Source organism: Mustela erminea, chromosome 16, assembly GCF_009829155.1.
Source record: "Mustela erminea isolate mMusErm1 chromosome 16, mMusErm1.Pri, whole genome shotgun sequence".
Classification (NCBI taxonomy): domain Eukaryota; kingdom Metazoa; phylum Chordata; class Mammalia; order Carnivora; family Mustelidae; genus Mustela; species Mustela erminea.
The window spans coordinates 48,530,992-48,546,516 of record NC_045629.1 but is presented as its reverse complement, the minus strand read 5'-3'; the positions used below and the strand labels follow the sequence as shown (position 1 = coordinate 48,546,516).

At 40.5% G+C, this 15,525-nt stretch overlaps 3 protein-coding genes across 6 annotated transcripts in view; 1 reads left to right on the top strand and 2 right to left on the bottom strand.

The window, feature by feature from the left end:
- The window catches only part of SPAG1 (sperm associated antigen 1), a 68,384-nt gene extending 61,686 nt beyond the window's left edge, over positions 1-6,698 (bottom strand). The window contains exons 1-4 of one of the 3 annotated variants that reach the window (XM_032316027.1): positions 6,509-6,698; positions 3,232-3,373; positions 2,298-2,375; positions 874-1,033 (exon numbers count right to left, since the gene is read on the bottom strand). In XM_032316027.1, coding sequence (XP_032171918.1) covers positions 874-1,033; positions 2,298-2,375; positions 3,232-3,371 — 378 coding nt within the window. In that variant the 5' untranslated portion in view covers positions 3,372-3,373; positions 6,509-6,698. Of the gene's footprint in view, positions 1-873; positions 1,034-2,297; positions 2,376-3,231; positions 3,376-5,880; positions 6,092-6,508 lie in introns of those variants that run through there. The other 2 variants (XM_032316028.1, XM_032316029.1) reach the window with 2 other exon arrangements.
- A 321-nt stretch (positions 6,699-7,019) lies between these two features.
- The window catches only part of FBXO43 (F-box protein 43), a 36,256-nt gene continuing 27,750 nt past the window's right edge, over positions 7,020-15,525 (top strand). Inside the window, exon 1 of one of the 2 annotated variants that reach the window (XM_032316036.1) lies at positions 7,020-7,069. The gene's annotated coding sequence lies outside the window, so the exon portion shown is untranslated. Of the gene's footprint in view, positions 7,070-13,136; positions 13,779-15,525 lie in introns of those variants that run through there. The other variant, XM_032316034.1, reaches the window with a different exon arrangement.
- POLR2K (RNA polymerase II subunit K) lies at positions 9,889-12,490 on the bottom strand. Its single transcript, XM_032316048.1, has 4 exons — positions 12,366-12,490; positions 11,722-11,791; positions 10,880-10,972; positions 9,889-10,158 (listed from the first exon to the last, which is right to left on the bottom strand). Exons 2-4 carry the CDS (start codon positions 11,780-11,782, stop codon positions 10,136-10,138), a joined length of 177 nt encoding a protein of 58 aa, XP_032171939.1. The 5' UTR covers positions 11,783-11,791; positions 12,366-12,490; the 3' UTR covers positions 9,889-10,135.

The window sequence follows — 15,525 nt, the reverse complement described above, 5'->3', positions numbered from 1 at the left end:
TTATAGAGGGTGCCTGGGTAGCTCAGTGGGTTAAAACCTCTGCTTTCGGCTCAGGTCATGATCCTGGTGTCCTGGGATCAAGCCCCACATTGGGCTCCCTGCTTGGTGGGGGAGCCTGCTTCCCCCACTCCCCCCCCCCCCCGCCTGCCTCTCTGCCTACTTGTGATCTCTGTCAAATAAATAAATAAAATCTTTTTAAAAAAATAATTATAGGGTGGCTTAATCAGGTGAGTGTCTTCCTTCAGCTGAGGTCATGATCCCACCATCCTGAGATGGAGCCCTGCATTGGGCTTCCTGCTCAGCCCAGAATCTGCTTCTCCCTCTTCCTCTCCAACCCCCACCCCGACTCATGTTTGCGCATGCAGGCACGCACACTCTCTCTCGAATAAATAAAACCTTTAAAATGATTATAGCATCCAATGAAGAATACCTTAAATGGGTACTCCTATATATTGCTGGTGAAAAGAGAACAAAGGTACAACTTTTCTGAGAACATGGTACTGTGTTTCAACAGCTTCTGAATTATTCACATCCTTTGATCAAGCAACTTAACTTCCATTAATTTATGCCGAGGAAATAACCAGTGTGGTATAAAAGAAATTACGAACCAGTATGTTTTTATAGCACAATTTATAAAAGCTGAGCGAATTACCTTTCTTTGATAGGAAAGTCATTTAAAATACGCACGTGGATGTCCGGACACAAACATACACATTCATATTATTCTGGGTTTGAGAAGGAACCAATACTACCTAAGTGATTACCACTAAAAGCCCTTCACTGACAGAAAGGAAAGAAGCCTAGGATTTTAGAAAAGTGAAGGAGACACAGATACAACATGAGAATGTCACAAAAACCAGGGTCACTCTATACCTTTATATCGCCGTCAATTTTTTCCCATTCTTCTGCTGTAAAACTGGCCGCTGTTGCTGCAGGTTTATCTTTCCTCAAAGCTCTACTTTCAGGAGCCAAGCCTTTAAGACGATTTTCACAGAATTCCGTAAGTTCAGGATAATATCCTTCCTCACCAGACCTTTAAAAAAATTCAGAACTTTGGAGTCACCACTTTCTTTAGAGCCCATGTACATTTGCAGGCTGGGCTCCCTGGAGCAGAGGGGCTCTGCGGAGCTGTCCAGGGCTGCCCCTGCACTGGGAGGGAGGCTGGGCTGTGTGGGGCGTCCCAATTCCCTTCCTCAACCAGCACAACCTTCATTTTTAGCCGTTAATTTATGGAGTGAAGCAGTGAAGGAAAAAATGGAGCTCCAAAAACACTAGCTTCCATCACACACTTTGGAAAGATGAGTAAATGACATTTTCTCTCCTTTAACATGTGTTCATTTTGTTACACAAGGTAATTTTTAACTTATAAATGAAAATTCAATATTAGAGACAGGCGGAAAGTGAGACTGGATGTTCTTCCCAAGGAGGAGTTTGTAGCTCCTTTTTTCCCCACAAAGGGATAGGAAGAAAATGGCAGAGGAGTGGTTCAGAACAGCAAGCCTCCAAATTCAACCACTCAAGGAACAGAATTCATTCCTAGAGAGTTGTAAGGAGAACTCTGTTCTTTTTTTTTTTTTCTTGAAGGAAAATCAATCTTTTCCCCTTCTGTTATAGATCTGTTTACCTTTAAATTTTTAGAAAAATAGAAAAAAATTCCCATTTTCAAATAAATTTTTCTTAAAAATAAATTCTGGGGATGCCTGGGTGGCTCAGTTGGTTAAACGTGTGCCTTCGACTCAGGCCATGGTCCCAAAGTCCTAGGATGGAGTCCCATGGCCGGCTCCCTGCTCAGCGGGGACCTGTATCTCCTCTCCCTCTGCCTTCCACTTGTGATCTCTCTCACTCTCTAGCTCAAATAAATAAAATCTTTTTTAAAAAAATATTTTTAAAAAAGATTTTTAAAAAAGATTTTATTTATTTGACAGACGGAGATCACAAGTACACAGAGAGGCAGGCGGAGAGAGAGAGGAAGGGAAGCAGTCTCCCTGTTGAGCAGAGAGCCCGATGTGGGGCTCAAATCCCAGGACCTGGGATCATGACCTGAGCTGAAGGTAGAGGCTTTAACCCACTAAGCCACCTAGGTGCCCCAAATAAATAAAACCTTTAAAAATAAGTAAATTCTGAATCAATCCTATATAAGTGAATTAAGTTCTTCACAGAATTTCTTAGACCAACAGTGTGGGGCTTGCAAACTCTTCGATCACATAAACTGCTCATTTTCTTTACCAGTTGGCCACACATAAAAGAAAATGTTTTTCGACTGCTGAGAAAAGGAAAAGGAAAAATACGTGTCTCCCTCTCTGTTTCGGAAATGAGGAGGTTGTAACATCGACTGTGTCTGGGCACCAGCGGGGATGCTGAGGGAGGACAGGAGGCTGAAGGTGATGAGAGAGAAAAAGGAGAGGACACAGTGATGAGGAAGGGGGTCAGAGGGAAGGAAACAGAGAACCACCATCAAACAGAAGCAGCACTACTGATGCGGGGGGAGGGATTCATGCTCCACAAGGGCTTTCACAGTAACAGACTACTCTCCAAATGAAAACCCCTCGGGACATCCCAAATGGGGGGTACCCGCTGGGGGGCCCCAGACCAGTGCTGCCTGAAGTGGGCTCCCTTGGCCATCTGCATGTCAGTCAGCCAGGCACTTGTTAAAAACGAGTGGGCCCCACCCCCAGGTTTCCTGAAGCAGGGTCCCTGGGAATGGGACCCTCAAATCTGCATTTTAAACAACCATATAAAGTTTGACAATCACCACCGTGGTGCCCTTACCCCGAGAAGGTCAGGATTCCCTGCTTTCTGGTCCCACCTCCAGGCCTCCCCACCAGCTCTCAGGAAGTCACCATCCTCGTTGGCAGGTGGTACGGGGTGGCAGGAGAACCAAAGATCTTTATCAACTGTAGCATGGTGAGCTAATCTTATTTCCTAATGGCTACTCTCATGGCTACTTTATCTTTTCCTAGGAAATGTGGAGGAAGCAAGAAAAAAATGTCCTCTTGCATACTGATGAGCCTTAAGCGGCAAGCTGGGAGTAGACCTAGCCAGGACCTTCTAAACTAACCACGGGATCAAAACAACTATTTTGGAACCTAACGTGGGGAAAACAAAACAAAACAAAAACCTCAACAATCTCAATGTGTGAAAATGTTCTGTAACATTTCTAAGAGTACCAGTTTTCAGAAGGCAACAATGTAATTGGCATACTGAAACATAAAAGGATTTTTGAATGCTTACCTGAGCACATAAAGAATTTTTTCCAAGTGTTTAACATCTGAACATTTTTCAATGTACTTAAAATCCAAATGTTCCACAGGAATTTTAAATGTTTTTGTTGTTCCAAAGCCCCATAATGATGGATAATCGTTGGTAGTCATGGCTGAAATGTAGTATAGGAAAATAGTTATGAAGCAAATATGTATAGTAATACTTAAAACTAAATAATAGGAAGCATCTAGGCATTTCTATAACATTTACTTTTTTTTTTCTATGTAAAAGGAGGTGTGTTTTCTCTAAGGAAGAAGTCTACACATTTTTAACTCTCTCTCCTTGATAAAAACAGTTATCAGTCATGGAACTAAATTACTAAGTATCATACTTAGATTACCTCAATCTCCACTTAAGCAAAATTGGAACACAAAGCACATTGTGGCACTACAGAATAGGAAAACACTTTTCCTCTACTCATTTAGGTTCAGTGTCTGAGACTCCCCAGTTAAACTGATAAAAACACATTAACAGGAGAAAAATGTTTATTTCATATACTTAACGCATGGAGGGGCAGGGCTTCGTAGAAAAATGAAAACCCAAAGAAACCTCTAGGTTTGGGAGCCTATATGCCGTTTTAAAAAAGGGTGGTAAGTTGTGGATAAGTGATTAGACAAAGGAAAAGGGGGTTTGGCTTTTAGGAGAAGGTAAATATATGGGAGAAACTAATGAAAGATAATGGTTTCCTTATTAAGATTTGTTTTTGTAGCCTTATCCCAGTTCTGTGTACTATGATGTGGATTGTTCTCCTCCTGGTAGGAGAGAAGGGGAAGAGGGACACCTTTACAAAGGGAAATTTATGCCCTGCTATTAAGCAGAAAGGGAGAAGGTGAGAATTCTTCCTGTTGTTTGTTTTCAGTTTGATTTATCTTTATGCCTAAATGGCTTATTTGGGGATGGCATATTCTGATCCCCTTAGGTGCTCAAACTGCCTTTTAAGATAGCTTTCAAAGTTGATTTCAATGACTTCTGCTTCAGCTGTTTGTTCTCACCCCAAACATGCTGTGATTCAGCACAAACATAAATAATATCCTTTGTCCTTTACATCACCCTCTTTGTCATTCCCTGCAACCCACTCCAGCAAGACACTGCCATACCTTTCTCATAACATATATTTTAATTATGTATTTTTGTCTTCCCTTCTAGATTGTGAGATCTCACTTTATTCATTGTCATATATTCAGGGCTAACAAAGTAGTGCCTTATACCCTTAAGAAACACTTGCTGGAGTGAATTGGAAATAAGAGGGCCTCAGACTGTTTCGCTTTAGTGATACTGCTGCTAACGATGATGGTAGTAACACCACCGACAGATAATTACACAGTTCTTAATGTGTGCTGGGCATCACCCTAAGAATTTTACATGTATTACTTCATTTAATCTTTCCACTACTATATCAGGTAGGTTTTATTTTAAGCAGAGAGCAGTAATAAGAGTTACCAGTTATGGAGCTAAATTATTGTGTGCCATGGATTATTATCTCACATAATCTTCAAACCTCTCATGAAGGGAATTAATAATTACTCCCATTTTACAAAAAGGGAAATGTTTGTGTTTAAGTAACTTGCTTAAGTAGTGACTGAGGATTTGAATCTCAGAAGGAAACTGCAGAGCCCACACACTTTGCCATCATACCCAGACTTTTCAAATTATGGGTGGCAACCCCTGAAATGAGTGAGCTGCAATTAGCATTGTTTTTTAATGAGATACACTCTAGAACAGCAACACAAAAATCTGACTACTTCACATACTGTGAATACTGTTTTGTAAAAACTTTTATGTCGTGTCTATACAAACAAATGACAAATGTGTGAATATAAATGCACATGTTGCAAAATATATTTCTCATCATGAGTCACTGTCAAAAGTGTTTCAAAAACCACTGCAGTAAAACATATTGGGTTATAAATTTTAAAACAAGAAGTAGCAATGGGCCTAATTGGCCAAAAGTATTTCCTTCAGCATGCCACTCTCTGGGATTCAGTCATACATCAGATTTCTGCAAAAAAAAAAAAAAAAGAGAGAGAGAGAGAGAGAGAGAGAGAGGAGGATTGGTGTCAGCTTCTCCTCCATATTCCTGCTAGCTTTAACTGGGCATAGAACACAGAAGACATCAGCTTTAAGATGAGATCCAGTGAATAAACGAGATTGTGGTTTTCATGCTATACTGGCAGGGCCCAGAATGATAAATGATACATTCATTACAAGGATAGACTTAAGAGTAGAAACTATGGAAAGCAACATGAAGAACTTTTAAATTACTGATGCTGCCCAGAACAGAATGGGTTGCACTAGAATTTTTCTAAAGAGTTGACGGATCTTTGATGGAAGAACTTAAGCATCCAATGGGATTAAAATAGATGATCTCGAATTTGTCTTGCAACCGCTGAGATTACACGAATTGAATAAAATACAGTGAAAAACATTTTAAATGAGAGCCATCTCTTATCTAAGCAAATGAATTTCATTCTGCACACGGTTTTAACATTTCTCTGAAAATGCTTTTTGAGACTTCCATGTTTGTTTTGCTTTTCCTGGTAAGATGCACATTTCAAGACTACTAAATGTTAACTTTCAAGTTCTAAAAAACGAGTCATACAACAGTTCATTTGCTCTCCTTAGAACCCTCCCACATCCGGTTGGAATTTCTTTGAGTAGGAAAAGCTTTGATTCTAGTTGGATTTAATCTCTTCTCGATCATCTGATCCACATCCATTTCCCATATTCCCTAATCGGCTGACAGAAGCACCTCCATCGGAAAATGAGATGGTTAATTAACACGAAAACCTGTTTTCCTCCACTAGGGAACTTTCTATCCAGCGCCCCCTGCAGGCCGAAATCGAAAGGAAACGGTTCCCTTTGCCCTAGCAACGGTTTCTGTGTACAGCACCGCCGGGAGCGGCTGGGGGGTTGGGGGGTTGGGTGCGGCCGCGAACCCAGAGTTCTACAGTCAACCCAACTGTCGGGGGGCACTTTGGGACCCTCTGAAATTGCTCCCCACTCCCCAGCTTTGGTCTCCAGGACTGGTCGCCGTCGGCGGACCCCGGCAACCCCCATGTTGCGACCCTGTCCCAACATCCGCTACCCTCTGCCACAGTAAACTAAAGCCCCCCGTTTATTCATCCCATAACCCGCTCCCTCAGTCGATTCCGACCGTGCATTTGCTTTTAGGGGCCCGCCTTTCACCCCAGTTCCGAAGGGAACTGCGACGGAAGATGTAACTTACTCCTGGCCGGCAGGTACTCACCTGGTTCGCAGACGCCACGCAGAGGATGCCGCCCGGGCACAATTTACCACCCGAGCCGCAGGTGCGCAGCTGGGGCGTGTCGCCCCGCCTGAGCCCCCACCCGCCAGAGACCGACCGCCGGGGGCGGGACCAGAGCCTCTGCGGATGATTGGCTGGCCTCGACCAGCTACCTCGCCGATAGGCCTCACAGCCCAGCCTCCTACACAGCCGACCATTTAGGCCACGAAAGGAGTCCAAGTGGGAGAGGCCCCTTTCTCCTTAGCGTTCGTTTCCGACCGAGTTAAAACGCCGTTACTGTTCTGGATTGTTACACCACCCGCAAATAAATTGATAACTACTCCTATTTAATTATAGAACTATAATTAAACGTTCAGAGTATCTACAACGTGTTTCAGAAAGAGCAATCTGAAGAGTATGGAGGCAGCAAGCCTAGTAGCTGGGACACTAATCTTCAAACTAATCTTGTGTGGAAAATAATAATACAGCAATGGTGATAATAATTAACATTGATTAGGCTAAGAGTTTTTACGGATTCATTTTATTTTGCAACTAACCTGTGAGGTAAGTGCTATTATTTCCTGCCTACCTTATAAATGAGGAAAGTGTACCCTGGTGAAGTCACACACTGTTAACAAAGGACACTGGATATTTGAAACCAAAGCCTTTCACCGAAGTCTGTACTGTTTACTGGGCTCTTAAAATATTAGCCAAGCCACCACTAAGTCCCATTAGCTCAACTTCAAAATGTTATCTTACGCCAGCCACTACTTAGTCCCTCTATTGCTATCACTCTGGCCTGCCATAATCCTTATCCTGAACTACTGTAGGTGGTCCTTAACTGGCTTCCCCATCCATCCATCCCTACGTTACCCATTCTCACAGAACAGCTCAAGTAATCTTGTCTTAAATCGTGTTATATTCCTGTTTACTCCCATCATGAGACCATAAATAAGCAGGCCTCTGCCTACCTCAAAGTTGGAGTCACATGGGCTTCATTCTAAAGTGGGAACAAGGCAAGTTTGCTTTTTTCACCCCTGAGACATCACACTGGCTATTTCCTCAATTTCAGGAATGCTCCTTCCCCTTGTCTTACTATGTCAGGCTCCTTCTCATCCTTCAGCCTTCTGCTCAAATAACCACTCCCTCCTAATTTTCTACACAGAACTTATTCTAGGAAGTGTGGAGATGTCCACACATTTGTGTATGTGAGGAGGAAACTTGTTTTTACATATTCTCAGCTTATACCTTCTCGACTTATAGTCTTATGAATGGCTTTTTTTTTTTTTAAAGATTTCTAAGTAATATGTACACCCAACATGGAACTTGAATTCACAACTGTTGAGGATCAAGAGTTGCACGCTCTACTGACTGAGCCAGGCAGACACTCCTGAGACTATTTTTTGTTTGTTTGTTTTGTCTTTTGTGGGGTTTTTTGGAGAGAGACAAACACAGGGTGGGGTGGGGTGAGATGTGCAGAGGGAGGAGAGAGAGAACTCTCACCTCACAACCCTGGGTTCATGACCTGAGCCAAAATCAAGAATCCAATGCTTGACTGACTATGCCAACAAGGAGCCCCAAGACTGGCCATTTCTGATTTCAGCTACTGTTTTCACATTTTTCACAACTTTAATCTCTGAAGATTAACTTCAGAGCCACAAAGCACCATATTGACCATCATAAATTCCTCCACATTGACCATGAAGCTTACGTTAAGTGAACTGGCTAGTCACTGAGAAGCAGGGCTGGATTTGATTCAATTTCCATGCTTTCCTCATGGACATGCATGTCCATAGTCATTGGTAAACATTTTAAGCGGGGGACAAGTTACGTGTTAACTTTAAGCTCAGATTTACTGATATTTATACTTATACAAGACTATTTGAAAGTCTTTCTTTTTTTTAAAGATCTGCTGTTATTTGTTTTTGAAAGAGAGAAAGGAGGGGAGGGACAGAGGGAGAGCGCCTCTGTGCTCAGTGCAGAGCTCGACACTGGGCTTGATCCCACAACCCTGAGATCATGACCTGAACTGAAACTAAGAGTTGGATGCTTAACTAACTATGCCACCCAGGCACCCCCCAAATCTTTTAAAGCAATTTTATATCTATTTTACCTTTTTTCCCATTAAAATTGTCCAGGTAGGCAAGAGGTAAAATCACTTCCATTTTTATAGATGAAAGGGACACAAAGAAGTGACTGGTTGAAATGCTGGTCTTGAGTTCCAGTGGTAATACTTTTCCCACTAAACCACTGTCTAGTTAACCAAATAATAATATTCAATTAAACTAATGATACATAAAAGACCTATGATAAAATCAAAACAGCTAAGAGCAATATGTCATCCCAAGTGTTAGGATTTGTTTAGGGGACTGTCATATTTATTGGGACTCTTTTGTCTGAAAAAGACAAGGTCAAGAAGAAACAGAGCAGAATTACAGAAGTTTGAAAGGTATGGCTAAAGGAAAACCGGGACCTAGGAAGCACTCTGAAAAATCTGAGCATGGTAGTACTTTGTATAGCACTTAAAACATTTATAGAACTTAGTATTCAAGGATGGTAATAGAAATACAGGTGCTTTTTTAAAATGGCACAGTTAATTTTTTGAATGTCAGAGATACACACAGCTATTAGTGAAGGTGGAATATACCTATCTTCAAAATGAATGTTAGGTGACATCCCATAATGATGGAATCCTGGAACAGATGGGAGGATGAGTATGGGAGTATCCAAATCCCTAAGATCAGGGCAAAACTTTTAAACATTTATCCATAGGCCAGTGTAAACCAGTCCCTATACATATTTTTTTATGTACCCTGAAGGCAGAATTTTTTACCTTCCTGATTACACCTCAGAAACTGCACCAGCCTTAATAATCTGCTTCATCCACTTTACTGCGAGTTGATTTTTCCTTACAGATGCAACCATTAAAGTTTCTCTCCCCTCACCCAAGACTCAAACTACAGTCAAGCCTTATATACAAATACAGAAGGCCTACATCAAGTAAAAATGAAAAATTTAACTCAAAATAACGCATGCATGCTAAGTACATTGGTATACTCAATACAAAATGATACCGGAGAGTTTACAAAGTTGGTGATGTAAAACAATAATTTCCAAGGAACTTAATCAGACCTTCACAAGGCCCTAGAAAACATTTTTAACAAGGCCCCCAAAAGATTCTAGGCCTTAATTAGAAGTGTGGTTTATGGAAGCACTTTAAACTTTCACTCTGTGTCAGATCACATATAAATAAAAGTTATAAATCACGTAATTTTTTAAAAGACTTTATTTATTTATTTAACAGAGAGAAAGAGAGGGAATATAAGCAGGGGTAATGGGAATGGGAGAAGCAGGCTTCCCACTGAGCAGGGAGTCTGATGTGGGGCTCTATCCCAGGACCCTGGGATCGTGACCTGAGCAGAAGCCAGACTGAGCCATCCAGGTGGCGATAAATCACGTAACTGAACAAAAACTTCTTTATAGAAACTATCAAATAAATATCTACATACAAGATAGTTTTTAAAATGAAATGCTATTTGTATTCATAAAGATATATACACTAATCAAAAGCTATATAACATTAATAGCAAATCCAAGTACAAATGAAGATAATCCTCCAAATTCCATGTTTCATCGAGCATCAAAAACCACCACTGTATTAAAATGAGTTAAGGACAAAAAAAAATTTAAAAATTGTATGAAGGATTTAACACTTCCAAGTCACTTTTTCTTTGCAATCAGCTAGTTATTTAATCTACAGTGTATAGTAGATTGGAACTCAGTATTTACTATGATATTTGGAAATGAAAAGAAAAAAAAAAAGACTTCAATTTCTATTAGTCCCCTTTCAATGACACAAAAGACTAATGCACCAAAAAAAACACTAAAGCAATGTTATCAAAGTAACTTAGCAGTTTAAAAAATATTTTAATTGAAAAAAAAAATAAAAATAAAAAATATTTTAATTGTACTATTAATTACCACGTAATAATGTACTTTCAGTCTTGTGGCTAATTTGTAAACCTTACTTTATCCATTAAGTAGCATTCATACACAGTATTTGTATTTATTTCTCTGTATAATTTAGTTTGTCCATAAACTCAAAATCAAGGAGTATAAGTAAAATTCGGATCCTGTAAAACAGACTTATGAGAACTAAAATCAACTAATATTCAGATATTTAATATGTGCCTCTACACTGAATTTTTATTATGAACATAAAAATTAAATGATTATGAAAATCCCAATCAAGCCCCTTTTTTGGTAGTCTAAGTTATTACCTTTTTTTAAACACCAGAAATTCGTGTTTGACTAACGACCCAAGCATTATTCTTCACGTCCACCTATTTCATATTTAGCAAGTTAAAAGGATACATCTTTTAGTCCTTTTCTTGTACATTATTCTGTATCCACATTCTCTGCATCTGATTGGATCCCTGGATTTTATTTCATTTTCTGTGTGACATTCTAAAAAAGAAAGCATGTTTATTCAGTGTCTAAAGGGCAAATAGGATAAAAAAGCAAATTATCTTAACTGTATTTTTCACCCAAAGCACTAAAATGTACTCAATCTTAAAAGTAAGGTGCTATGACCATGCTGAAAAGAAAACCACAGGCCCCAAACAGCCTCATTTAGGTTAAGATGCCAAGTCAGTAAACCCAGTAAACCAAGGCTTAACACTTAACCTAACTGCAGTTTCAACCATGCAGAAATGTAACCTCTGACCAGTCACCATGGGAATTTGTCAGCATTAGGGAATTTACTGCTTTTCTGTTCCTCCTCTTAGAAAGGCCATCTTACCTAAAACAATGGATTCTTTGCTAATAATTTCCTTTTTTCCACTCCTCTCTACCTTTAAAAACCTTTCTTTTTCTGTAGCCCTTTGGAGCTCCTACCTACTTGCTAGATAGGATGCTGCCTGATTCATGAATCCATTAAATAAGCCTATTCCACCTTTAAAATATACTCAGTTGAACTTTTATTATTTAACAACAATATACTAAGGAGGAAAGAAAAAGGAGTTATGGGCAGTGCACTTTTCTTGGATAGAAAATGAATTCTTAATGAGAGAACTCTTTTTTTTGTTTTTAAACAGTTGATAGAATTCTGCTTTATAAAATTTAAAGATGAGAGAGTTATTTAAGACAAAGTTAAATGTAATTACTTCAAAACTCTGAAGTAAAACACTCCTACTTTATGTAAGTTCTATTCTTACCTCCGCAGATATATATCATTGGCTGCTGCTTTGGAGGTTGGACGTCCTTCTGCGTGTCCATTGATAACCCCTGAAATCACAGACTCAAATACTGAGTATCTCAAAAGGGCTCCTCACAAATCCAACCAGGCCTCATTTTTCTCAGGAAAACCGAAGAAAGTCCCAATTCCTAACCTGTACTTTTTCAAACCCATGGGTAGAGCTAATGGACGAAAAACACAACGTACTGCGCACTTACCCCCCAACTGGACACAATAACTTTACACTTACTATTTCACTATAATCTTTACAACAATCCTAGGAGCGATTACTCTTACATTACAGATGAAGAAACCCAGCCTTGTAGAAGTCAACTTGCGCAGAGCTATTCAGCTATTACGAGGTAGGGGGACTGGGATCTGACGGCAAAGCTCGGTTTCCATTTAACCCCAAGTTCTACTTTTCCAAAATTCAGCGGAAGGCAATAAATTATATCCTTCAACACGGGAACGTGCGAACCGAAAATAAGGGGAGAATAACCCCCCAAAGCCAAACAGGGCAAAGGATTAATATCATCTACTCAATCCCCAGCTTCTCCCAATTCTAGTCCCATACCGGACCCTTTTAACCTTGAGGGTCTTAGCTGCTTGGGTTGAAATACTCACGTCTAAATACAACCCACCAACTCCCTAACCACGCAGCCCGAAGAAACTCCGTACTCTAAAACTTCCGGCGGATTGTGGCTCCAGGTCATGTCTCACCCAACTTCCGGCGCTGGCCTATGACGCTTCTAGTCCCCGCCCCTTCCGCCCCGGGCGTGGCAGGGGAACTCGGTTTGTTGTATCGCTAGTACACAAGCGATAAAGCCGAGAGTTTTGTGTGTTAGGCTCTGTAGGGAGGGGGTCCGTGTTTCGCCCCAGCTTATTTCGCTTTTCAGGATAGCAGAGCATTTCAGGAGGGAGTCTGCTCTTCTGACTAGTCAGCAGAAAGTAAACTTTTCCAGGAGGGCTGAGGGTTAGAAGAAAAAGCGAAATGACAGCTGCCCCTGGAATCCTAGGCTGACCGTTACTCGGAGGAACACGGAAGGAGCGACTCCATCATTAATTTTCACTTAAAAAAAGCACTTTTCAGATTGTTTTTCCTTGGTACCTGTGCTGGGCCAGTGGAGCAGGCGCCCCCTATCCACATAATTTCATTTTTGCTTTTTGAAACTTTCGTAGGCTCCTGTCGTCCCTCTGACCTTCTCCTTTTACTTGTTTTAAAGGAAAGTCTAGGGGCGCCTGGGTGGCCCAGTTGGTAGAGCTTCCATCTCTTGGTTTCGGCTCAGGTCGTGATCTCAGGGTCCTGCACGGATCCCAGCATCAGGCCCTGCACTCAGCATGGAGTCTCTTTCCCTCTCTCTCTCTGTCCCTCTCGCTCCTGCTGTCTCTCTCTCTAAAATAAATTAAAAAAAAAAAAAAAAAAGCAAAGGCGGTATGAAGGCAGCTACATAAATTAATTCCACTTAAAACTGAGGGATATTGGTAGCAGTCACTATCCATTGATTGACCTTTCCATCGCATGTATTCCTCCCTAGATGAAACAAAACGGTCTGCGCCGTGGAGGTGTGTTTTTTGAAAGATCAAAATCAGTGAGATTAATAGAAGTTGGATTAACAATGTTTACATTCGTTTGCTCCTTTCACAGGTTTTCACTGATAACAGAAGAAGGAAGAAGAAAATAAAGTAATTAAAATTTAGAAAATATTTGTTTATAGTAATTATAGTTAAGCAGAGAAACAGACTTCTTTCTCCCCAACATGTCTTTGATTTCTTATTAAGCAGAATATACTGCTTTCTAGTCTTCCCTCCAGCAACCTGAGAACTTTCAGCTTCACCTTTCACTTCCAGAAGGAATTCAAATTGATTGCACCTCTACAGACCATGTTGGGAGATTTGACTTCATCTTCTTGGTCTTCCTAGCTGCCAATTTTTTAATTTCCAAGGAAACATAATGGATTTTCTTGCTGCTTCCTTCACAGACTGGCCAACATACAGCCTAAGTATTTTGACCATTAGCTCTCAACCAAAGAGAAGAGGGTAATGCAATAGAACAGTCGACATAGGTTTTCCTACAAAAATTACTAGATAAAACTGTTATTAAAAGAGAAAGATGATGGAGGGGCGTCTGGGTGGTCAGTCAGGTAAGTGTGTGCCTTCATCTTAGGTCATGATCCCAGGGGCCTGGGATTGAGCCCTGCATTTGTCTCCCTCAGCCTCGGAGCCTGCTTCTTTCTCTCCCTCTGCTGCTGCTGCTCTCTCTTATCAAATAAATAAATAAAAATTAAATTAAAAAAATAGATGATGGAGTGATCCAGAAAGTATAGCTTAAATCAATGCACACGTTATGGGATTCTGACTCTCCAGTTGAGGTATCAAAATGATTCTGGCACATAACACAGTCTATGGAGATCAGACTGGATCAGCACATGTAGGATAGAAATGGATCCTGGGGCCCTGTGGAAGGGTCGGGTAATTAGAAGTGGTATCAAGGAGATCCAGAATTTCAACAAAAGTCCATGTTAATGCTAGTTCCCAATCCAACACCCTCTTTCCTATCAGCAGGATCCAGTAGTTTTAGGATTACTATGGAGCATGGTCAATGGAAATTATTAACACTGGTAACAGCTAACTTTTCTTGAGCACTTACCATGTGCAGATATCACTGCATTGCTCTCTCCAAATGAAGGCAGTTGTCTTGTTATCTTGGATACTAGTGCTTTTAATTCCTTAAAATATGGTTATGGAGATGTAAGTTGCTATTTTCCTCCCTGAAACTGTTCTTCATATTCCTTCATCTTATTTTTTTTAAAGTATATCAGCATAGCTTAAGTTATCGTGATTGGAAAAGACTTTCATTATGTTTTGCTGGATGGTCCCCAAAAGAAGAATTAGATCTTCTGGAAAACAGTTGGGTTTAGAATTCTAAGGTCAGTAATGGGATGACTTCCAATCCAGAAAGGAAGCAAAAAGGCCAAAGACTATGGCGGGCAAAGAATAGGAAAACATGGCTTAGTTACTTGTATTTGGAGTATATGAGTAAAGCCAGGACAAGCAATAGGTAACTAGATTCCTTTTTGCCCTTTTGGTTGGGGGCAGTGGGGAGGAGAGTAAAAAAATTATTCTTAGGATAGAAGGGAGTTATGTTATACTTTTCTGCTCTTTAGTTATGCTAAAATAAAAATAAATTAACTAGAGAAAGAGAAACCGCAATGTTTCAGTGGTGTTTGGGATTTTGTGGATTTTTTTAAGCCATAGGCAAAATTCCCTGCCCTGTTTACATTATAGTGGGAGTGAGGATCAGACATTAAACAAAATAAGTAAGTAATATGACATTTTTATTTTTTTAATTTTTTTCTGAGTAGTTTATTTATTTGTCAGAGAGAGAGAGAGAGAGTGGACAAGCAGGGGGAGCGGCAGGCAGAGGGAGAAGCAGGGTCCCTACTGAGGGGACTTGATCCTAGGACTTGATCCTAGGACCCTGGAATCATGACCTGAGCTACAGGCAGATGCTTAACTGACTGACCCACCCAGGCATCCCAGTAATATGAGATTTTTAGAAGGTGTTAAACTACACAGAGAAAATTCAGCAGAGAACGACGATTGCAAATGCTGTCATGGGGCAAGGGCAAAATGGCTGTAATAGAGATTTGTTTGAAGAGCTAGAGAGGGCACTACTCACTCTTGGTACATGTGGGTGTCTTCTAGACCTAGCACCTTCTAGAGAGGTGCTATCTTGAAGCATGCATAATTCACCAGTTCCTTACCTTAAGTCCTACAGGTACCT

What these genes read in the sequence shown, in the direction of transcription:
- POLR2K (XM_032316048.1), bottom strand. Translation starts at nt 11,782, where the DNA reads ATGGACACGCAGAAGGACGTCCAACCTCCAAAGCAGCAGCCAATGATA. An exon ending in AATGATATATATCTGCGGAG is followed by an intron (nt 10,973 to 11,721) that starts GTAAGAATAGAA and finishes TTTCTTTTTTAG; the next exon opens with AATGTCACACAGAAAATGAA. An exon ending in CAAGAAAAGGACTAAAAGAT is followed by an intron (nt 10,159 to 10,879) that starts GTATCCTTTTAA and finishes ATTTTAATACAG; the next exon opens with TGGTGGTTTTTGATGCTCGA.